Genomic DNA, 25,415 nt, shown 5'->3' with positions numbered 1-25,415 from the left:
TGTTGCCTGGTCTGATGAGTCTCGATTTCTGTTGAGACATTCAGATGGTAGAGTCAGAATTTGGCATAAACAGAATGAGAACATGGATCCATCATGCCTTGTTACCACTGTGCAGGCTGGTGGTGGGGTGGTGTAATGGTGTGGGGGATGTTTTCTTGGCACACTTTAGGCCCCTTAGTGCCAATTGGGAATCGTTTAAATGCCACGGCCTACCTGAGCATTGTTTCTGACCATGTCCATCCCTTTATGGCCACCATGTACCCATCCTCTGATGGCTACTTCAAGCAGGATAATGCACCATGTCACAAAGCTCGAATCATTTCAAATTGGTTTCTTGAACATGACAATGAGTTCACTGTACTAAAATGGCCCCCACAGTCACCAGATCTCAACCCAATAGAGCATCTTTGGGATGTGGTGGAACAGGAGCTTCGTGCCCTGGATGTGCATCCCACAAATCTCCATCAACTGCAAGATGCTATCCTATCAATATGGGCCAACATTTCTAAAGAATGCTTTCAGCACCTTGTTGAATCAATGCCACGTAGAATTAAGGCAGTTCTGAAGGTGAAAGGGGGTCAAACACAGTATTAGTATGGTGTTCCTAATAATCCTTTAGGTGAGTGTATATATATATATATATATATATATATATATATATATATATATATATATATATATATATATATATATATATAGTTTTTTTTGTAATCCAGAGAAAGAATCTCGATACATTTGAATAATTACCCCCCTCAATAATCTAGGATTAGCTACACACTACCCCTGAAACATTCCGTTTTAATAGAGACATCTAGATTCTCTCCAACTTGCAAACGGGTGGAATAGCATCTGTTTGATGAGGTAACGGCGCTCTCCCTACAGCCCCAACAAGAAGCCTTGCTTGCCTGAAAGTGCTTCAGTGTCATTTAGCATCAAAGCACAAGAGCTTCTGCTTGCATCATGAAAACAGTGTCTCTCAGATATACTATAATACTGCATTTCCTTGTGGCTACGTGTGCTCACTTGGTTTAAAACAGAGGTCCATTCCAACTCCTAACCCTGGCCCTGCAAGTCTCTTTTCACATAGTCCCTAAGGGTCAGGTACGGCTGTCCGTTACAGTTGCGTAATCAATGTAAGTACTACTACGAGTACTGGCAGCAGTTGTTTACCACTGTACCTACTTAGGTAATGACTCAGGAGAAGATGGAATTTTTACTGCGATATTGAAATATTTTGTCCCTTTGGATTTACTTCCATAACTTGACAAGAACAGCATTTGTGTTTGTCTTCCGCAGATGCACTGCAAGATATAAGACAAATTCAAGCTTTTCCCAGAAGTTAAGTAATTAAGCTACAAGCAGCTATGAGAAATGCATTTTACCATAATAAATACATCAGAAAGCATGCAAAGATACAAATTATATGTCATCAATAACATCTGCTACAAACCATTCACATGAACACCCCAGACCATGCTTTTCAAGTGGACTCAGTTGAGGATCGTTGGTGTGCACCCAAAAAAAAAATTTCACACCAACTTACCAAACTGAACCTTGATATCAAACGGACTGTGTGGACTGACATCGCTACTGTGCAAGCCCCCTAAGCTCTGATTGTCTATGGCTCTGTTTTCACAAGTGATGTGGTAAGTTCAGGAGGTTCTCTTCTTGAAACATAGCCACAGAAAGACAGGATTTCCTGATTGAAGCCAGCTGGCATGGCTTCCTCTCCATCTGTGGCTGACTATGAACCAGAACTTGTTTCCAGAGAACAGGGGCACAGGAACACCTGTTTGCCTTCATCCACATTCAATCATCATGTTTTATGTAGGAGCCTGATGCATAATTCATGTGCTGGAGGGGCGGGACTCTGCAGGTACATATGCTTGGGGTTATAAATGTCCAGGCATGAAAATATGTTGCCCTTATTTCACTTGAGACACAAGTGAGAGAGGGCCTTGGGTAGCTCTTACAGGGGCGTTTCTCATCCACAGATCACCAGTGAATAATGAGATGCTGGACATCTCAATTTAAACTTAGTGCAACAGCAGATGCAGAGTCTAAACCTAAATTGGCATGGGAACATAGATCAATACATCATTGTGTGGATGTAGACAGGGCTGGACTGGTAATCTGGCATACCGGTGGGCTGACGCTCTTTGGGGCCGATCAGGGGCGGACTGCAGAATGGACCACAGAAAGGTGCCATCACACACTCCCTGCTCAACATCTTTCGGATCAACATCACTAACACCCCCCCACAAATTACAAGTTTTGGGCCAGTTGCCATGTAAAATCCCGGGCCGATTTCTCTTCCCAGTCCAGCCCTGGATGTATATCAAATTATTAAAGCTTGCGGGGGACTGCTTTTTAATGCAAAGTCTAGAATTGCCTTTTATACAACTTGGAGATTAAGGAGGTAGAAGCTAGTTTGAGATAAGTGCCCAATTCTCTGAATTAAAAAAATAACCTATCTCCATTTGTGTCCCATGGAAGAAAGAAAGCCATACAGTTTTGATTACCATGAGAATGAGTAAATGATGAAATCATTTTCAATTATGAGTGAACTATCCCTGTAAAATATTAGCATATTATTGTGGGATTTTATTTTGTACAATAACCTGTGCTAAAGCAAACGAGGAAATCGAGTGGATTATCAGCAGAATTGTGGCACGACAGTGCTATTCATTGCACATTGTTTTCAACGATTACAAATGCCAACTTAACATGATTAACTCTTCATATATTCCCATGATATGTTGTGTGTGTGTGCCTCCAGAATGCCGCTTCAACTGCTCATAAACAATAAAGGGTGACCTTTGTGAGAGGAGGTGGGCAAACAACGGATATAAAGTGCTAATTCAATTACGCAAGGTGAATAATTGCCTCGGTCAGTGCGCTGAATTGCACCTATATCTCAAATGTCCTTGGGATAAATTAAAAACCCTGATAATAATAAAGCCATAAGGGGGTGGAGTTCATTGTGGAACAAAACAATGAATTTCTAAGGATTGTTTTTTTTGGAATGCCATTGAGAGTTGTCGCAAGAGTATTGCTGTTGTTGTCCTAAATAGGTGATAGATTTTATAAATGAAATGTTGTGAGCAAATTTAGCTTCTTAGCATGTGCACTGTGGCTAAGCATTAATCTTTTGTTGGAATACCATGGAGAGTTGTTGCAGGAGTATTTTTATTCTTCATAAATAATTTTTGGACTTCAAAAATGTAACACATTGCTAGCAAATGTAGCTTATTAGCACGTCTGCTGTGGCTAAGCAAATGATGTTGGTTGGAATGTGAATGCAGTCGCAGGAGTACCGTACTGTTGTCTAAATAGTTGTCGGACTATAAAAATGAAACATGCTGTTAGCAAATTTAGCTTATGACACAAGTACAGTGACGAACCATGCATCTTTTGCAGGAGTATTTTTGTCTTTATAGGTGTTGACTATAAAAATGTATCATGCTGTTAGCATGTTTTGCTTATTAACATGTGTATGGCGGCTTAGGACACAACTTCTGTTGGAATGCAGTAAGGGAGGTTGTTGCAGGAGTTGTTGTCTACATAAATAGATTTTTTACTGTTTAACTGAAAAATGCTGTTATCAACACTATTTGCAATTTAGCTTATTAGCATGTCTGCAGTCAGGGTTGGAGAGTAACGGAATACATGTAATGGGATTACATATTTAAAGTACAAAACACAAGTAACTGTATTTCACTACAGTTACAATTTAAATAATTGGTAATTGGAATACAGTTACATTCAAAAGTATTTTGATTACTGAAGAGATTACTTTGCATTATATTGTAATTTTAATTTAATATTTAGTCCTTTCAGATGGAAAACATTTAAACATAAATGATGTGATCCAAAGAGCGTTTTAACAGCAGTGAAACACTTTCTTATGATGTGTTACATTCATACGAGCAGACAGAGAAGTAGTTTGAAGTAAGTTTAGAGCAGAAGAAATAGAAATAAACCTTGTGTAAATTGTCAGCTTTATGCTAAGCTAAAATGCTATTTATAGTCATTTTACATGCACGTTACCACACACAATTATTTTATTATCAAGAAAATTCACGTTAGATCATAATTTATTTTTTCTAGTAAGACCTTTGATATTAGAGCAAAAATCATATTCTTGATTATGTATTTGTTTTTATTGTTTTCCTGTTAAAATATCTAAAAATCCTAAAAACAAGATCATTTAGATTTATTTTGTTTTAGAAACAACACTGCATAAGATATTTAGGGTTTTCAGAGAATGTATTTTTAACGTGTATTTTGACTTACTGTGAGTTTTTATAGTCAAAACAAGTGAAAAAAAATCAACCAGTGCCGAAGAAGTAATCCAAAGTATTTAGAATACACTACTGATCTTGAGTAATCTAATGGAATATGTTACAAATGACATTTTACAGCATGTATTCTGTAATCTGTAGGGAATACGTTTCAAAATTAACCCTCCCAACCCTGTCTGTAGTCCATGGGGGCTGTCACAGGGCAGGAGTATTGTTGTCTTTATAGGTGTTGGACTGAACAAATGAAACTAGCTATTAGCAAATTTTGCTTATTAGTATGTAGGCTTTAAGCATTTAAGCATGCAGCCTTTGTTGGAATTTCTTGGAGGCTAAGTGGAGATGTATTGTTGCTTTCATAAATAGGCATTGGACTGTATCTGATAAACACCGTTAGCTAATTTTCCTTATTAGCATGTGTGCAGCGGCTAAGCATGAAACTTTTGTTAAAATGCCACGGGGGTTGTTGCTTGAGTAGCCTACTGTTATCTTTATAAATAGGTGTTGGACTGTAAAAGTGAACCATGCTGTTAGCAAATTTAGTGTATTGGCACATGTGCAGTGATTAATCACGCATATTTTGTTGGAATACCATGGAGGGTTGTTGCAGTAATTTTGTTATCTTCTTAGGTGTTGGACTGTAAAAATGAATCACGTTGTTTGCAAATTTTGCTTATTAGCATATATCCACTGGTTAAGCAAGCAACTTCTGTTGAAATGCTTTAGGGGGTTGTTGCAAGAGTATTGTGGCCTTCATAAATAGGTGTTGAGTTGGCTGAAGATGGTGCCCTGGAGGCTGAGGTGTCTGAGGCTGAGTTTGAGCTTATCTGAGTGTTCTGTTGTGCTGTTTGGCTAGCGTGATGAATACACAGCCTTTTAACTTTCATTCTCCGCGAATTCACCGTGACACAATAGAAGGATTTATGAACACACACACACAAAAAAAAACAGTTGCTTTAAAACCTTCAGCTGTAATCTAGGTTACTGGCTAATTCCACCATTTTTAACCACACATTCTCGTTCTGTATCTTTCTCTTTTTTGTGTGTGTCTGCATCTCTCTCTCTCTCTCTCTCTCTCTCTCTCTCTCTCTCTCCTCCTGTCTGTCTGCCTGATTAATTTAGACTGTCTGTCTGCTGGACTGAGTGGGATTTGAGTTTTAAAGGCTACTTGCGTATTTCCATGTGCTCTTCTACAAATGTGCAGGTGCAACTACAGCCGCTTTTTAGAATCACTCTCATGCAGGGTTGCGCTTTCTCTGGCCGCAAACACCTCTTGCTTCTGTTCCGTGCTGGAGTGTCCCAGTTTTCTATGTCGATCGTGTCCCATTGTGTTTGTGGATGTTAAAAATAGGGAAGGTAATGCCCGCTTACAATTTGGACCATTAATATCAGAAGAGAGGGGGGGGAGTGCTTGATGCGTGATGCATGTGTATGTGTCTGTTCATGTGTGTGTGTGCGTATATGTGTTTGGCAAGAGATGAAGACAGTGATGACAATACAAGCAGAGCTGATTGCATGCTCTCGGGAGTGAGTGTTCTAGTTTGATCCTATGCTGCTTGCTAGTGTAGTCTTGATAGGCGCATCATTGCCATCTAGTGCTCAGATTGACATATGCGCATGGCCTCACCAAGCATAAAGTGACAGGTTATGATTGTAGTAGCATACTAACTTACTTAACTTAATATTTCTGTATGCATATAGAATATCAGGATGACCTACTACGTTTTCCAAAATGTGCGGTATTGTACATATAGTATCCCACAATGCAAATAGCACTTGACTTGACTTTCCATTTCAAAAATATCAGAAATATTATAGCCCTCCATTTTAACCTATTAGTTGCCGTTTTCACTTGACGTTTTTACAATTAATTTAATTTAAAAAATGTGACATAACAACCTTACTTTAAAGATGGTAACTGGACACATTTTACAATGTGAATACTAACTGTTTGGAATAATGCATACTGTTTCACTAACCATAAAAAAATATATAATAAAAGGTAGGCATTTTACAGTGTATAATGTGCAGTTTTCAGTAAGTATCAAGCTAATATTCCATTTCAAACATAGCCAGAAAGTCAACATAACAATACTTCTCCATTGTTCCAGAAGAAAAGAGCTTGATTATGCTTCATTAGGGATGGACAGATTTGTCAAGCTTAATTAAAGTTACAATTAAAACCTATACACTACGCCAGTCTTCACAGACCATACATTTTTGCATAATGTCTAATTCACTTTTTCCGAGAAAACCTATTTTTCCTCTTGAAAGCGATCATGGCATTAAAGTTTCAAGGCTACGGCATACGCTGTGACTGCCATGACCACGCATACAACCGTCTCACAAGCACCGAGAGAAGAGCCCAAGAGAAGAGCCAAGCATCCCTCAAAAGAGCCCATTTGAGGGATGAAATTGAATTTGCCTCTATGATTAGAAATGTCAGAGTGATGAGATGACGTACAACTGCTGGAGGTTAAGCATGAGAGATATCATTATAGAAACAGACAAAAGATTATCCTTCATTAATGACCGACAGCAAAAGAGACGGAAAGAAGAAAGAGCGAGGTGAAGAATTTCTGCATACGCTTTGCCATGTTTCAGAGGCGGCTGGGCTAATTTGACATTTGAACATTTACTACACCTCATTATAACTGCGCACAGCCTATTAACCTGTGACTGCTCACTGGATAGATGGGCCACACACGTTTCGCTGTCATCCTAGTTACATTCATGCTCCCAAAACCACGTTTATTGTTTCTGAATCAACATCCTTTGCTGCTCCTGGAGCAACATTTCTATCAGCCAATCGCAGGACTTATTTTAACCCCACCCCAAATTCAGAGGGCTTTGATTGGTTGATCCAGTTTTGATCCAGTGTTGTTGCAGCAGGGCTCGAAAAAAGGATTTTTGTTCTGCTGCAGTAGTTCATATTAATACTGGCCACCTGTGGAATACCATATGCAGCAAAGAACACATCTACTGTATGCTTCTTCCAACAATTGGTCAGAGGTATGTAGACATCTTAGTAAACAGGATGTTACGCCAACACTGGACGTGCCATGATTCCTTTCTACCACCAGATACACAACCAATCGTTCAAAAATGTTGAACAAACAGCCACCATAATCAGAAGTCCTAATGGCGAAGCAACATCCTGAAAGCCACATGTCGTCACAATTAGCAACTGGAAGTATAAGTGGGACTCACGGTCATTGCACTGTGTGCCGGAGTATGATGTCATGGAGCAGTCACAGGTGAAGTTCTCCCACTGCTGGATGCACACGCCCATGTTAGCACACGAGTCCTCCTGGCAGGTGGTGCTGGGTCCTGGTACAGGGAGAGAGTGGAACAGCGTGAGTCAACATGATGACAGATTCTATCAGGCATCTCCATCACAGGCGCACAGCAAGACTGGCATGCATGTAAGGTAATTGCCCAGAATATCGCACAACACTAACAATCAGGCACACAAACAAACAAGCAGACGAATTAACAAACAAACAAACAAACAACATAAATAGATAAATAAATAAATAAAAAGATAGTAGGGGTGGGCAGTATGACCAACTCTTAAATCATTCTATCTTCGCAATGCTTTAGAGTTTTGACACACAATTTGGTTTATGTCATTACAAGCATGACCTGAGGGTACCTGAAAAGTTTCTGCACAGCGCCACCTCGTGGGCAAGAAATATGTAAAATGGCCATTTGTGCTAATAACTTCTTCAAAGTTTGGCATAAAATTATGAGATAAAGTATTGAGTAACAATTCGAATGATACCAAAGACTATTTCCCTTACAAAAAAAATCTAAACTTGCCGCAAACTTTTCAGCTCGTTATTTTCACATGCAGATGAGCTTGTTATTCGGCGTAAATGTTTGCCAGATGGTAGTGGTGAACCTCTGGCAAACCTTTGGCAACAATGGATAATTTGCTGCAAGTTTGCCACCAAGCTCATTTGCATGTGAAAATTATTATTGGCAAATGTATGGCAAGTTTGCAGCAAATTTGCCATGAACTCTTGATTTTTGTAAGGTTTAGCAGAGATGGGTCACTTCTATTAAAATTATTGGGAGAAATTGGAATGTCCAACGGTTAACAGATGTGAAAAGGAAGTTCCGTCCTAAAGGTATAGAGTTAATCACCTTTTAGATACAGACATCACCTGTCAATTAACCCAAGAACGGACATTAGCTATAAAAGCCAGGAAAATGTCATTTTTTAAGCATGATCTTAGGCAAAGAAGTGCAGTTTATGACACCATTGTTGTCAGATTTTACAGCTGATTTGACATATGTTCTTTGACCAACCATTTTGGAGATTTCAGTCTTTCCCCATTCAAGTAGACAGGAGCTGCACTGTCATGTCGCTTGTTTACATAGAAAATAGAGTGACCTGACTTGCTAAGAAAGACTTTGGGTGCATTCCATTCAGAAGTGATCATCCCTATGCCCTATTCCCTTCAGAGACTTTACCATCCACTGGAGGGCTAAAAGGTGTGGGACTCTATAAGTGTAAAATAAGGGTAATTCGCTACTCGATTTTTATTAGAAATTTAGTTTGAAGCTATCTTACAGCATGACTGTCATGATTGTTCTCACTTCAATGTGCCCTTTGGAGGTTGATTTATCCCATTAGGAATGCAGGGTTTGATGATACCCAAATTATGATACCTTCCTATGTCTGCCATTTTGGACGTGGGCTATTTTGAATTTTGTTGTGAAATGCTGTATTTTACAAATGCATTAGAGTACCATTCCAAAACTTGGTATGCCTTATCTGCACCTTTCCCTGATGGTACCTAGAGAGTTTGTGGCCAGCGCCATCATGTGGTCAAAGGTTACGTGTAAAAATGCTTACAATGTTTGATTAGTTTGGCTCATCATCCTTTGAATGCACATTTGAGATTATTGGGGTCATGCCTAGTACGATGATACCCAATTTTCCAAGGTCAACCATACTTCCTGTCAGCCATTTTTAATGTAATTAAAAATCTACTTTTGTGAACTCCTAGGCCATACATCTGATTTGCACAACATTTGCATTGAATGCAACAATGAATTTCATGGCAAGATGCCGAAATCGATATGAGCCTGTATCTCAGCAACGCTTTGGCGTATTGACATGAAACATTGTAAGTTTCATTGTTACCACATTTCTCATTACAGTTGCACGGTAAATTCAATCATACAGCCCAGCGCTACATGAGAGCATTTTTATACAAAGATACAAAAACAGCCATACTCAACACTGCAAGAAAACAAGAACAGAGTGAGATGCATGTCAATACATGGTACTGTATGCACATTTCAAACCATGTGCGTTACGAGCTCACTGAACTGACACATGCTAAATATTTATGAGGAATGCAAATTATTCTGTTTACACTCAATCCATCATTCAAACCACATTGTCATGTCAATGTTAGGAGTTCAGATATCCAACAAAAGAACAGAAAGATAATCATGCATTTAAGGCAAGAGCAAAGCCCTGAGTGTGAACATCTCAACCTACACTGGCTGAAAGTGCTGTTATTTAGTTAGGGAAGGAAATGGAAGAATTCTTCCTTTTTTCTTACTGTATTCCACCTCTAATGATTGTCTCTTGAAAAACGCTCAGAGAAAATTAGTAACAACCCAAACATCCAGTAAAAAGCATCTGCGGGGGAGAGAATTGTGGCCAGTTGCTGAAGAAATCAAACAAAGCAGTGGGACACTAGGCGATTATGAGGTGCCTTGACTGAAAATATTTCAAACGGACTGTTCTTTCAGGAAGATTTTCACAGAGTTTGGATTTATACTGTGTGCTCGGGATGCTGCAGAGGTCCGCTCTGGATTAAAGTGATTTCTGAAATATACGTAGAATGCAACAACTCATGGAAAACCCTCAGTGTTGAAGCTAAAGTCAAAAGGTTTCCATCGGTCTATCGATTTGTTGATCTGTCTGTCTGCCTGTCAATCTGTTTGTCTGTCTGTCTGTCGATCTGTCTTTGTCTTTCTATTTGTTGATCTATCCATCTGTCTGTTTTTCAAATGTGTCTGTCTATTAGGGGTGTAACGGTTCTCGGTAAAAAAATGAACCGTATGTTCGCCACCCACGGTTCGGGAAGCATTGGCACCGCTGTCGGTTCACCTCAAGTTTAATCATCTGGAGCACAAGTTTTGGTCAAGAAAACAAAGCGTCAAACAAACAGGCACAGTTACAACCTCCGCTAATGCACCTGAATGGATACGCTCTGCCTGTGTTTCACCTAGGTCAACTTGATGACATCACTGTTCTGCACACGTTGTGTGTAGTTGAAAATGGCAAGTGGAGAAAAGGAGACGCTAATAGAGAAGCCTCCTTTCTGGGACGTTTTATTTTGCAGTCAATTACAATAACAGTGATGGTCAAAAGCCGTTTACAAAACAGGCACTGTTTGCAGACTTCACTAGGTGCAAGTGCCGTAAACTGGTAATACATGTCAATAATACGCATGAGGGTTTATTTAAAATGCGCAAGCAAGTTCTTCCTGTTTCCTCACGTGGCTGTAATCTATCGTGAGCATCAATAATGTGCTTTGATTCAAGTCATTAAAATGCTATTATAGTAATACATTGATACATGATTAATCATTTATGGTGACATCACATAGGGAAAGAGCCGCAAGTGAGCCGAAACTGCACACACTCCTTTCCATTTTTAAGCAGGCACTGGACAGACCTGAAACAATAACTAAAGCCCTGGGGTGTTCATGTGGGATTTCCAAGTATTATTAAAATACTCGAGCAGCATTATCACAACATCCCTTCTCGTATGCATATTAATAGCAAGGTTATTCCTTCAACAGTGATGTACACCTTCCGAATATATGCTGAGATGAGTTTGAAGTGCACTTTATGTTGATACTTGTAGCGCATTAGTGCAGGTATTACGTTAAAATGTTGGTTTAGTAATTAGATCAAATGTTTCTTTTAGTTAAGGACCCTGACGAAAATTAACCATGGTTTTACTATAGTAATATTGTAGTAACCATGAGTGCTATCACCATGGTTTTCTAAGCAGAAATCGTTGTTTTGATACAATTGACCATGATTGTATAATAGTAGTAATACTGAAGTTTCTATATAGTACCATGATTTTACTATATATTGTAACCATGACAGTAACCATGTTTATATTGTGGTTACTATGATTATACTACAAATGCCATGGGTAAACTTTGGTTACTGTTGTAAAAAATTATTCTTATTTAAGGGCAAACCTGTTAGAATATTCTTTGGATTTGGCAGAAAAAAAAATATTCTGAACAAAGCAAATAACGTACTGAAATCATGACCCTTAAACCGTGATACAAACCGAACTGTGAGAAATTCAAACTGTTACACCCCTACTGTCTATCTATCTGTTTGTCTATCTATCTATCTGTTGATTGATTCATTTCTTTGTCTATCTGTTGATTTGTTTGTCTGTCTCAGTTGATTTATTTGTCTGCCTGTCTATCTAACTGTTAATTTGTATGTATGTTTGTCTGTTGATTTGTTTGTTTGTCTGTCTGTCTACCTGTTGATTTGTTTGTTTTGTCTGTCTGTCTACCTGTTGATTTGTTTGTCTGTCTGTCTGTATGTCTGTCTATATGTTGATTTTTGTTTGTTTGTCTGTCTGTCTACCTGTTGATTTGTTTGTCTGTCTGTCTGTCTGTCTGTCTATATGTTGATTTTTGTTTGTTTGTCTGTCTGTCTACCTGATGATTTGTTTGTCTGTCTGTATGTTGATATTTGTTTGTATATCTGCTGTTTTGTTTGTCAGTCTATCTGTCAATTTGTCTGTCTGTCTGTTTATCTAGCTGTTGATTTGTTTGTCTGTCTGTCTTTATTTATTTTTATTTTTTTATCTAACTGTTGATTTGTTTGTCTTTCTGTCTGTCTGTCTATCTTGTGATATGGCCATCTGTTGATTTGTTTGTCTGTCTAACTGTTGATATGTTGTATGTATTGTTTGTCTGTTGATTTTTCTGTCTGTCTGTATGCACATCTGCTGATTTGATGGTCTGTCTGTCTATCAAACTGTTAAATCTAATGTCTGTCATTTTGCCCATGTTTGTTCTCTGCCAGCATCAGTCATTCTCTTGGTATCAATTGACTAAAACAAAAGTTGTTTCAGTTGATGATTCATTGTTTAGGAGGACTGATAATGTAAATGCTCTGTGCAACTTTCAGCCAGGTGTGTGTGTGTGTGTGTGTGTGTGTGTGTGTGTGTGTGCGCGCGCATGTGTGCGTGTGTGTGTGTATGAAGGGCAAAGGTCAGACCCTCTACCTTGCAGGTCAGCTTTGGTGAAACCAACTTTTTTGGAAAAGACAGAGAGAATGGGACAATAAAACAGAGGGCAGTTAGTGAAGGGAAAAATGTGTGTATGCGGGATAAAAACAGAAAGTAACATTGGTAATTTATTTTAATAAGGCAAGGATAATACAAATGTTTAAAGGTGAAGTGTGCTTACAAGCAGGTTTCCTAAATACACCCTTGTCTTCCATTGGCGGACAAACAGATAGTTATACTCCAAACTCACGCCATTGTTTGAGACATTGTTTGTTGCTTTGATCAGGCTGGTCAAGAACGGCAAACAAACAGTGTTTTTATAGTGCCACAGTGTTTCAGGTTTTGGGGGAAATTAACGACCTAGTGAAGTTGACAATGCATATCAAGCTAGATGAACAGAATTCTTCCATCTAAAAAAATGGCACACTTCACCTTTAAGGACAGATGTATGAGATAGGATATTTTACTTTGATAAGAAAATTATTCAAGCCCCTAATCCATAAAAAAATTACTTGATTACAAATGGAATATAATGTTAAATGTTTGATTTGTTACATATAAATATGAGTGCTATTAACAGGCACTTGGTCACAGCACCATCTAGTGGATACAGAGGCTCTCTGCATATTACCAAAGCACTGTAGTAGAGTAATAAAACAAATAATCATTTTCATTTTGACATTACATTTCTTCATGGTTCTTTGCAGAGGTTAAATCTGGTTTGAATTTGACAATCTGAACTGACTGAAGGGTATCAGGGTTTGATTATTCTCAGCCTCAGAGAGCAACTTCACACAACTTCCAGGAATAATCTTTGAAAAAGATTGCTCTCATTCAGTTTCTTGAATGATATTCAGACTTTTGTTTAAGGCACTTAGGAGCAAGAAATCCACAATAAGAGCTATATATTCCACTCTATTTTATGAGCTTTGAAAAAGTCTGTATCTATGACTTTTGAATATTATTTTGGAAACATACTTTTTTATTTAAATTTTGGAATCATATATTTTTGAAATTCTGACCATAAAAATTTAACAATATTTAAACAGGGTTCTTGGTGTTCTTTATCTCACAAAAAAAAAAAAACAGTGAGATTTACCGGTTGCAGTCGGAGAGGTTGAAAAGAGATTTGTCAAGTCAAATACATTTTTTTTTTCATAATAATTTGTCAGATAGACAGATGCATTAATTTTACACGTTATAACCAGAAACAATATTAATTTAAATAGGTTACATGCTGCTTAATAAATTGCATCTGGTACAAGAAGAAAGTCCTAGAAAAGCCTATAATATTTGAATACCAATAAAGGAGTCAGTATTTTTTCATATTTAAAAAAAGAAGATTTCATGATAATAAATTTGTATCGTTATAAAACGTGGATTTGTGAAGAAAGTATGAAAAAAACACTTTATATGATATACAAGATTAGGATTACATAAAAATAGATTTGTGAGAATTAGAGTAACTCAATGGTACCCTTCAGTGTGAGTCTCAGGCGCTGCGAGGGCTCTGCAGCAAGACGGTGGGATTGAAGAAGTCCAATTGGGAAAAAAAACTAGCTATATAATAATAATAATAATAATAATAATAATTATTATTATTATTATGCATAAACTTTATAAGCATGTTTCCAATCCAATTGAGTGTGAAATTAATTGATATATTTCAGCTGGACTGTTGAGTCTGAAGTGGACAGAGACTCTCAGTGAAGAGAGATGCAGTTTGTTTTCTTGTTGTACATTTGAAAGTATTAAATCCACTGTTAAATCCTCTGCATTTGTGAGAACAGGGTTTTTCCTGCGTTGAAACTTTTTCGGCCACCAAAGCACATAATATAATATTCAAATTCATGCTAACTGCTAACTATGCTTTTCATCTGGAATGTGGATGAAAGCGGGGAACTTAAAGACTTAAGTACTGTATCTCTGAAATGGTGTTAAATGTGTTTAGGCTATTAGGCTATCTTTTGCTTTCTAAATGGGTGGTTCTTAGCCAGAATAAGCAGCACTGATATTGAGGTTGAGGGGGAGGTAAGAGTTGTATACCTTCACAACCACGTTCAATCTGCCCGCTGCGGAATAGAGCGTCGTTGATCAGGTCAGGCAGACGGCCGTTGAGATCCATGGAAGCCAAGCAACCCTGGAAACCCTCACGAGATACCACCAGCTTTGGCAGGTTCTGGTACATGTTAGGCCCCAAACCAGCCACAAACAGATCACCTGCGAAGAGACACAATAATATCATAACTGTTAAAGCTGAAGTGTTTAATTTCTACGCCACTAGCATCACTGAAAAGAAATGCAATCATAATGTTTGTTTTCAAACAGATTTCCTGAACACTCCCCCTCTCTGCCATTGGTTGTGCAAACAGATAGTCCCACCGCTGAAATCAGCCTAAAATGGTTTACTTATAAAGTAGTTGACTCTCTACATTAAGCTGGTATATGCTAAAGGATTTTAGCATTGACAAACTACACATTTCAGCTTAAACTGCATTTTGAATTCGGATTTCATTCCAATGCCAGAGTCTATGATATTCTGGTCTCTAGATATGGCTCTGGCAGGATTATTTCAGTTTTATTGTCCTCTAGGTAAAAAGCATTAGTCAGATATCTTAACAAAGTAATTGCATACCTCTCCTTAACAAATCACACAATTTAAGGTATCATTCATGTGTGTAGCACAGATGGTGCAGGATGAGTTATGCGCTGAACTTTAATGCTTAAAGAAATAGTTCAACCAAAAATGAAAATTCTCTCATCATTTACTCACACTCATGCCATCCCAGATGTGTATGACTTTCTTCTGCAGAACACAGATGAAGAATTTTAGAACAATATCTTCTAAAATATCTCATTTGGTCCATTCAATGCAAGGGAATGGTGGCAAGAACTTTGAAGCTCGGAAAAGCACATAAAGTCAGCCTAAAATCAATCCATATTGCTCCAGAGTTTTAATCCATATCTTCAGAAGTGATATTATAGATGTGGGTGAGAAACAGATCAATATTTAAGGCATTTTTATTATTATTTTTTTTTACTATAAATCTCCACCTTTGACCAGCCCCAACCAGTAGGTGGCTGAAAGTGAAAGTGTAGATTTTCAATCAAAATGACTTTGACATTTTTTAAATGAAATTCTGATCTGTTTCTCATCCAAACATTTCATATCACTTCAAAATACATGGATTTAACCACTGGAATCTTATGGATTAATTGCATGCTGCCGTTATGTACCTTTTTTCTGGTCACCATTTAATTGCATTGTGAGGACCTACAGAGCTGAAATATTCTTCTTAAAAACCTTTGTTTGTGCTCTGCAGAGTAAATAAAGTCATACACAGGGATGTCATGGGAATAAATTATGACAACAATTTTTGGGTGAACTATTCCTTTTAGGGGTTTGGTCAAATCCCTAATATAATATGCTTGACTTAGCAAACACCTTTAATAATTGTTTAGTTTTGGATCAAAACTCAAACAGTGTAAATACTTATATTTGTAAATATGTGCTTAGTATACAAAAAAATCCTATTTGCATATATTCCATTTTTATAAAATGTCAAATGTACAATCAAAAATGTCAGTAAAATGTCAATCGATTCTGTGCGTCTGACCTTTCAGATCCAGATTTTTTGCTCCGTTGACCACCTGACTAACAGACTTTCCATCCACCTTGAGCATGTGTGTGTTGCTGGCATCACGAGTGATCACCACGTTGTGCCACTGGTTGTCGTTGAGTGGACTGTCACTGTTTCCCTTCAGAAGACTCGGTCCGTTTCCCAGGTCAAACACATAGTGGACATATCTGATGAATACAAACACAGAGCTTGGTTGTGTCCATGTCTCAAATCCATCCAAGGGCACTTCACTGAAGGACAATCCATACAAGTACACACTGAAGTGGACTTCAGTTCTGATCCACAATGAGAGGCTTTTAGAGTGGACACTTGTTCAAAACAGCAATGGATTCATGCTTTAGAAGAGGATGGGCCAAGTGGATCCATCTATTTGGATGGAGAAGGCTAACCATGCTTTCATTAATGAAGAGATTCTGTAACATTTATCAGCTTGCTCCACTAATTTGGTTTAAAATCCACAAGAATTGCTGTTATTTTACATCCATAATATGATTTATTTCTGAGAAAATGTTTTGCTTATGATTTTGGAGCAAAATAACATTAGAAAGATGTCATTATTTTATTTATTATATATATATATATATATATATATATATAGGTAGGTCTCTTACTAAAACTAGTTGACTTTAGCAACACTTTTTGTATTGTAGACCAATTGTGTGATTTCCAAAAAATGGGGAGAAAATAATAATAATAATAATAATAATAATAATAATAATAATAATAATATATATATATATATATATATATATATATATATATATATATATATATATATAGAATGAACGTTACTCTATATACATTTTTGCAAACCGTCTTGAACGTGCTGTTTTCACTGCAGTTTCACTGTTTCACTGCAGTTTCCTGGTGAAATAAACACTAGTGGCGCTGCAACAACTTTGTGGTTTAATCATTGTTACATAAATCACAAGTACAATTGCTGATTTTGATTTTTTTTAAATGTATTTTTCACTCCATTACTCACCCCCCACTATGTTATTATATCAAAACACTTTTACTTTAATGCATGATTTGAAAAAAGAAAAGTTTTAACACTTGTATTACAGACCCTCCTACATATGCACACTTACTCATAGGTCATTAACTTGCTTGGTAGCTCACCTGATGACTTTGGACACGACGGCCATGGTTTGAGTCCAGCCAAAAACACTCGAAAGTGAAAGTGGCACAGAAGCGACACAAAATGATGTGGTTGCTTTAGTTAATGTGTTTTTTTTTTTTATTTTGAATTTGCATTTTAAAACATTATTGGTTAGGGTTAGGTGTTGGTTAAGAATATCTGTTCCCTCTCAAAAAGCTACTCTTTGATGCTGCACTGATTTACACTTTGGGAACAACATTAGGTGTGACCAGCTGTGAATATGTGTGCAAAAAGTCAATGAATTGACCAGAATTTATAGCTTCTGGTGGTGACATCATTGGATGCACCTGTAGCAGAGCTATAAATAGATGCGTCACAGGTGCATCATCAGATCTTTTGTCTTCAGGTCATTCTGTGTGTGTTGTGCTTCTTGACTGTCAGAACTTTCTACTTTCCTCTGTTAGGAGTTATAATTGTTAGGCAGTGCGCAGAAACCTTTCTCTTTCTCTTTTCTTTAAAAAAAAAAATAAGAAAAAGAATGACTGATAAACAAAGCAAGCGGTGTGTGTTCCCATGTTTACACTCTATGGTTGAAACGGACACACACCAGTTTTGTTTTGTGTGTTTGGGGGAAGAGCATGCTTACTTCCAAGAGCCAGCGCCCACTCTAGATCTCACATAGATCTGGCTGAGGAGCGAGAGACGGGTCCATCCCTATCGCTGAACCTCTGAACATTCCACTCACAATAGTAAAGCGGCTGAGGAATTACTCGAGGTGGTTACTCGGGCTGTGGCCTGACTACAGTTATACTGGCCACACAAACAAAAGACCCCCAAACGCTCCAAACTAGAAGACATATTTCTGTCTGGTGGCCAAAAAAAAAGGGAAGGGAACGCTATATCAGTCCCTTCCTTTCTTTGATGACCTCCATGACGAGCTCTCTCGTTCACGGCGGAAACCTTATACTTCCCGTGTCTTCGTGCCCTCGACGTCGACATATTCGACTATTGTGGGTGCCAAGGCATGGGAGTATTCAGTGATGCCGCCGGTAGAAGGGACACTTGCGGATTATCTCTCACCTGGCTCGGCATCATCACTAAAGAGACCCACTCTCCCCACAAAGCCGTGCAGGACCACCTCCACGCTTGTGGGGAAGGCTTATCAGGCAGCAGGTTACACACTTTGGCAGTGTTACGGGCATACCAGGCAGATCTGTTGAAGGACCTGAGTGCGGGTACCACGATCGATGAAGAGGCTTTCTCTGAGCTTCGTCGAGCCACGGATCTGTCTCTCCGTTTGACAAAGTATATGGCCCTCGCCTATGTCGGCTTTAGTCAGCACAGAGAGACACTTATAGCTCAACCTGTTGGGCATCAGAGACAAGGACAAAGTTTTCCTTCTCGATGCCCTGGTTTCGCCTTCTGGCTTATTTGGTGACGCTATGAATGTAGTTATCACCAGGTACCAGGAGGTGAAAAGTCATGAAGATGCTGTTGGGCAATTCCTTCCTTGCCGCACTCAGGGGGAGGGGCCGTCGGCCACCCAGCCCCGCCCTGTCCTTCTAGAAGGGAGGCTCAGAAACAAAACATGGTGAGTCTTGCTCCCCCTCATAGAGACTGGGGACCTGTTTGCCCTCAGCAGCCCCAAAAGCAAGACCTCAGGGCAGTCATTTCTAAGAGGAAAAAACCCTGACGGTCTTGTGCCCAGCCTTGTGGGGGTAGCCCCCTCGAGACGGGGCGCATGTATTATCCACTTCGACCCTCCCGATACCCCCACGATACCTCTCCATTCCTGCCGCCTCTGGTGATTCGGGAATTAGAGGCTTCCAGCTAAATGTTGGGTGTACCGTTGCTTCCTGCCTTAGTCCAGGACACGGAACACTGGACATCCCCTCAACAGGAAGTGTCAAAATTAATACCCATCTCAGAGAACATGGCAGCGTGGAAACTTCTGCCAGGTATTTCTATGTGGGTCCTAAGAACAGTAGAAAAAGGCTACAGAATTCAATCTGTTCACCGTCCTCCGCGTTTCAATGGCGGGGTTTCCACTACCGTGAAACCAGAGCAAGCATTTCTACTGTGGAAAGAACTGCAAAATCTCTTGGTTAAAAGGGCCATAGAACATGTTCCCCTTCCAGGGAAAGAGTCAGGTTATTACAGCAGATACTTCCTGGTTCCCAAGAAGGGTGGGGGGTTGCGTCTGATCAGTCAGGGCGTTCAAATTCAAGATGCTTACTATCAAGACGCTTGTGTCCCAAATCCAACATCACAATTGGTCATGATCGAGCTCATGGAAGCATACTTTCATATAGAAATTCTGCCACAACACAGGAAGTTCCTGAGGTTCGCTTTCGGGGGCGAAGCCTTCCAATAATTTCTTCCATTCGGCCAAGCCCTATCATCCCGCACATTCACGAAATACATGAATGCAGTACTAGCTCCTTTGCGACTCCGGGGCATCCGCATTCTGAATTACATAGATGACTGGCTGATACTAGCTCAGTCTCATGAACTGGCAGTTCAACACAGGGATATCATCTTAGCTCATCTGGTTTCTCTGGGTCTGAGACTCAATGTCAAAAATAGCGTTCTCTCTCCCACTCAGGGAATTACCTATCTGGGCGTTGTATGGAATTCAATCACGATTGTGCAGGCACAACAACACAAATATCCCTGGATGCCTGAATGTGGGAGCAGATTTGCTGTCCAGACAGAAAATACAGATGGGTGAGTGGAAACTCCACCTCGAGGTAGTGGAACAAATCTGGGTGAGATTTTACAGGGCAGAAGTGGACCTCTTTGCCTCTCAACAGACAGCGCAATTTCCCCTCTACTTCTCTCTGAGTCACCAAGCCCCCCTGGATCTGGACGCGATGGCACATACATGGCCCAGAATGCACCTGTATGCGTATCCCCTGGTTTCCCCCATGAGTCTTGGCCAGAGTTTGCCAGCAAGTTTCTTGCCTCTTACTGATAGTGCCACACTGGCCGAACAGGGTATGGTTCTCGGAGATAATGTCTCTCCTCGACGACTCACCTTGGCCGATTCCGGACAGGAGGGACCTTCTGTCTCAGGCGCAGGGGACAATATTTCATCCCCAGCCTGAGCTGTGGAACCTTCATGTTTGGTCCCTGAAGGGTACCAACTGAGGGACACTGGGCTTTCACCTGAAGTTATCAAGACCATATTAAGTGCTAAGGCTCCCTCTACTAGAAGAAGTTACACCAATAATTGGGGTGTCTTTGAAAGATGGTGCAGTGCACATAATGCAGATACAGTTAACTGCCAGATTGCTTCATTTCTGGACTTTCTGCAGGAAAAATTGTCAGCAGGCACATACCCCACCACTCTCACGGTTTACATGGCCACTCTATCGGCTTGCCATGCCCCAGGTTTTGCCCCAGGAATGGCTAAAGCAATTTTGCACCCTCATCCTGACTACATGTCTAAGGTTCCTTTCTCGACTGTACATCCGGTCACTCTCAAAGCCTTCTGCTCCCCGCCGTACACAACGCCGGAGCAGGAAAGACTTCACAGACTTTGTCCAGTCCGTGCCCTTCAGACTTATGTTCACCGCATTAGCCAGTGTCATAAGTCAGGGCAACTATTCATTTGCCATGGGAGCCACAATAGGGGGCGGCCACCACCAAGCAGACTATGTCGCATTGGGTGAGGGACGCTATTGTCCTGGCCTACAAGGCGCATGGTCAAGCTTCACCAGTAGGTATCAGGGCTCACTCTACCAGAGGGGTCACCTCCTCTAAATCCTTGGCTAGAGGTGTCCCTCTGCAGAATGTTTGTGATGCGGTAGGCTGGTCCTCTCCGCACACATTCATAAGATTTTATAGTTTGGATGTTCATGCCACTCCAGGCTCTTAAGTCTTTGAGTCAACATCACAAGCTCAAGTCTGAGACCTCTCGTGCTCTTGAGGGCACAACTACACAACCGTAAGGGGTCTGGACATCCACAGTGTGGCGCGTGGGTATTCTCGTTCCCAAAGCGCTAAATCAGCACAGCATCAAAGTGTAGCTTTTTAACAGGGAATGTCTCGGGTTACTTAACTGTAACCCCTGTTCCCTGATAAAAGCGGAATGAGATGCTACACTTCATTGCTGCACTGGGATGCCCCAGGATTGCTCTTCAGACAAAATACCCGATGATGCACCTGTGACGCATCTATTTATAGCCCTCCTACAGGCGCATCCAATGATGTCACCAGCAGAGGCTATAAATTCTGGTCAATTTCATTAACATGTTGCACACATATTCACAGCTGGTCACACCTAAATTTGTTCCTAAAGCGCTAAATCAGCACAGCATCTCGTTCAGCTTTTATCAGGGAACAGGGGTTCAACAGAACAACTGACCAGGTGTACCGCTTGCACCTAGCGCCTTTCCCCTCCACTGAGGCGATCACGTGCGCTCTTATTCCAGGAGATCCCACTTACTCTGGAATTCAGTGGAGGAATAACACTGACCAGACCCACTATGGGTACTAAAACTACTCTGTACTGGAATAGGTGCTCCACAGGACGGGCCCTTGTGTGGATTAATCTCCCTGTGTGTATTTTCCACGGTACGGTCCCACTATGGGTGGACCCATGTCTCTCTTGGGCAGTCCCTGCTGCCCCCTGGTCGCCGTATTTGTAGCAGCTCCTCCCTCTTAGCAGGTAGGATCTACCACCGCGCCATTCCCACATGTGGCCTGAAAACCATGTGATGAATTTGCCACTATTTACCTCCCCACAGCCTGGGCAGGTGGTGGTCTCAGCGGGGTCTTTTCCCCCTGAAAGAATAGAAGTTGGAAAAGAACACCTTCCTCGATGCATGTGATAGCTTTAAGATGGCCCCAGCCACTTTGACTCTATGCGAGGAACATAGAGAGAGAAAGGGCCGGCTGGCACGGCCTACTCCCATGCTTGGCACGTTGCTTTGTTCCCCCCTTCGGGTTGCCGGGAACCTAAAACGTTTATGACGATTTTATGGGGCGTTGGGGAAGGGTACGTGCAGTCTGACACAGCCTGTCGCTTTTGCACGCAACTGCCTGCCCGCACCTGCGTTATCAGTACATGTACATGGTTCAGCGCATGGCGTGACTAAATATGGACCCCTATTGTCACTTCTTCGACACAACTTCGAAGTGAGCGACAGAAGGGTAATGTCTAGGTTACTGTTGTAACCTCCGTTCCCTGGTGGAGGTAACGAGACGTTTTGTCCTCCCGGCCACGATGCTGAACCGAGCCACTATTATGGCCGGCTCCTCAGTGCAAAACTTGAATGGACAGATGCATGATTTCCTCCCTTTATAACCGTGTGTCCGGGGGAGAGACATGCAAATTCTGTCTGCCAATATCACATTGTCCTTTTCTCAAGTTCAGAGATGAGCGAGGCTCTCAAGAGAGACCCCTAGTGTCGTTTCTTCCACACACATCTCGTTCCATCAGGGAACGGAGGCTACAACAGTAACCTAGACGATCTCTGGGATTTAACTATTTAAGGCCCTAAATAAAAATATACCAGAAGCAAGTTTAGTTTTGAACCAGAATCTAAAAAGATATTATAAGTGACATATTTTATAAAAAATGATCAAATGTGGGTCATACGGCATGAAGCTAGTTTGTCTTGTCCCACAAAGCAAAAGTCTGAAGTACAAATTCAAGAAAACTAGCTTCATACCATGTGACCCCCATTTTGTTTTCAAGTCTTTAAATATGGGTAACATATGACAATTTATACTTGTAGCCACACTGATAGCTCACTGAAATAACACATACCAATGAATCATTCACATGATTTCATGTTGTCTTGGAACATCAGGTTCCTGACATTCTTGTCAAGTTTTTATTTAGTGTCAAGATACTGTCACCTATGTTCTAGTTTTTGTTTTGGTATTGTGTGTGTTTTTCTCCACAGCTTCAGTCACCACTTACTTTTAATGTATAGAAAAAATTATGGAATAAAAGTGAATATCCTAGAATAGGTTAATATTCTGCCAAACACGTGTTCCACAGAAGAAAGTCAGTCATACGTGTTTGGTACTGTACCTATAATCTTACCTACAGTATCAACCTCAATGATTAAACCTCACTTGGTAAAACCCGGAATCCTTTGAAACTCCATTTACTTTGATTCTTCCACTCACCCTTTGACAAGCTCCACTGCAATAAAATCATTCCCATCTCCACTGTTAAAGAGTATGAAGCCATCTCCAGAGGTGGTTTTGAACTGGAAGAACAGGTGCATGGTGCTATATGCCTGAAGTGTAGCCAGACCAAGGTAGCTTCCTTTAGTCTTGAAGGTGACTGGATCGGCCACGATGGAGCGCATGCCTAAGCGAGCATTGAGCTCACAGAATTCAATGTCACCATTCTTGCACATGTCGATGTAAAGCAGGCCGTTGAACTTCAGGCCCTGAAGGTGACCAATGAAGTTAGATGGAGCCAAGGAGGCAAAACGCCGTTCGGTCAGGATACCAGTCTCGACGTTACTGAACTCCAAACGAGTGTGGTCACCATTCACCTGACCTGATAAATTCAGATACATAGCAGCAGAATATGCTTGTCAGTTCTGTCTTGAGTGCTAATTACGCTTCTTTATTTACACAGGTTCCATTCACACAGTCAGTGTGTGGGACTGACAGCCATATTTACTAACAGGTGTGACTGTCAGTTTTACATCTTGCAGGAGTGAATTGAATACTGTCTTTATGAGCTTGCAGAGTAACTGAAGCCAATCCTACATTGTGTTCTTGTGAACAACAACCACAGTAACTAATGTAAATATGAGAATTGGTGACTTATCACAACTGACACAACAATATTTTTATTTATTTAATTATTAAACATTTAAATATACAAAAACAGCCATACTTGACTTAAGCGGACATTCATATATATATTGATCCATGATTCATCTCCGTATGGCAAGTACACACACACACACACACACACACACACACACACACACACCAACTGGTACATCATTGTAATAATCTTTCATTCAGAAGTTACAAATGTTCATGTTTTTTTGTTATGGTCTGATATGGTCACAAAATTACAAAACATCTGAGATGATCCTTTCATTATTAATGTGAGAGCTACTTTTAGAGCAGCCGAAATGACGGTAAGCTCATGAATACCCCGAAAACAACCGTGTACACATTTATGGATGAAGGATACAGTTTAATTACTGCTGTGTTTCACAGTGTTTTCATGCAGTTAAAAACTCTTTGGGGCGCATAGTTAATTTAAAGATCATTTTAAAATTATAAAGTATTTTCCACATCTACTTGCTGTGCAATTATGTTTTATATGTTTACATTTTAGTCAGATGGCTAGAAGTCTGTTTCATAATCTTAAACTGTGTTGTTTAGGGACTAACATTAGTATGCATATTTAACATGTCCTGTATAATAATTTTGTATGCTTCTTATATACTGTAAAAATCTCTAACAGTGCTGAGTAGTAATAGATTACATGTAATCTAGATTACATAATTATATTAGTTAAAACGAGTACTGGTAATTATATAAATTTCATTTTATAACGTGCGTAGTAAGATTATAGTTACGTTATTATGGATTACATGATTACATTGTTGATTACATCACCAATCAGCCAAAGGCAATAACTAGTGTGTAACTCAATCCAAAAAAAAAAAACAGTCTGTATTTAAAATGTTGTTTTAAATTAAGGCCATGCCTTCTTATGAATAATTAAGAAGAGGTGCAAAATGTACATTTCTACATGATATCAAGAGATATTCTTTCATTTTTGTAAATCATTTTTTATTATTACAAACCTGGATAATAAAACAATTCCAATTCCTATTCCTAATTTCTTAAATAACGAAATTAAAAATAAAGGCATGTTCTCAAGCATGTATTTTATCTTGAGTAACATACATTTTTATGACCCTTAATCACTTTTTTTTTGTTTTAAACTCTGCAACTAACAAATAGAAAGTTCCCTGTCAAAAAGCTACACTTTGATGCTGTGCTGACTTAGCGTTTTGGAAACAAATTTAGGGGTGACCAGCTGTGAATATGTGTGCGACCAGAATTATAGC

General features: G+C 39.8%; 1 protein-coding gene across 1 annotated transcript in view; it reads right to left on the bottom strand.

Annotated features, from left to right (window-relative positions):
- The window catches only part of LOC127624134 (neurexin-3b), a 485,619-nt gene that overhangs the window by 264,396 nt on the left and 195,808 nt on the right, over positions 1-25,415 (bottom strand). The window contains exons 11-14 of the mRNA XM_052098814.1: positions 23,491-23,872; positions 16,221-16,411; positions 14,650-14,823; positions 7,512-7,631 (exon numbers count right to left, since the gene is read on the bottom strand). Of these exons, the coding sequence (XP_051954774.1) occupies positions 7,512-7,631; positions 14,650-14,823; positions 16,221-16,411; positions 23,491-23,872 (867 nt within the window). The remainder of the gene's footprint in view (positions 1-7,511; positions 7,632-14,649; positions 14,824-16,220; positions 16,412-23,490; positions 23,873-25,415) is intronic.

The sequence above is a fragment of the Xyrauchen texanus genome, chromosome 30 (genome assembly GCF_025860055.1).
Source record: "Xyrauchen texanus isolate HMW12.3.18 chromosome 30, RBS_HiC_50CHRs, whole genome shotgun sequence".
NCBI lineage: Eukaryota > Metazoa > Chordata > Actinopteri > Cypriniformes > Catostomidae > Xyrauchen > Xyrauchen texanus.
Note: the sequence above shows the minus strand (reverse complement) of the source record. Positions and strands in the feature narration are given on the sequence as shown.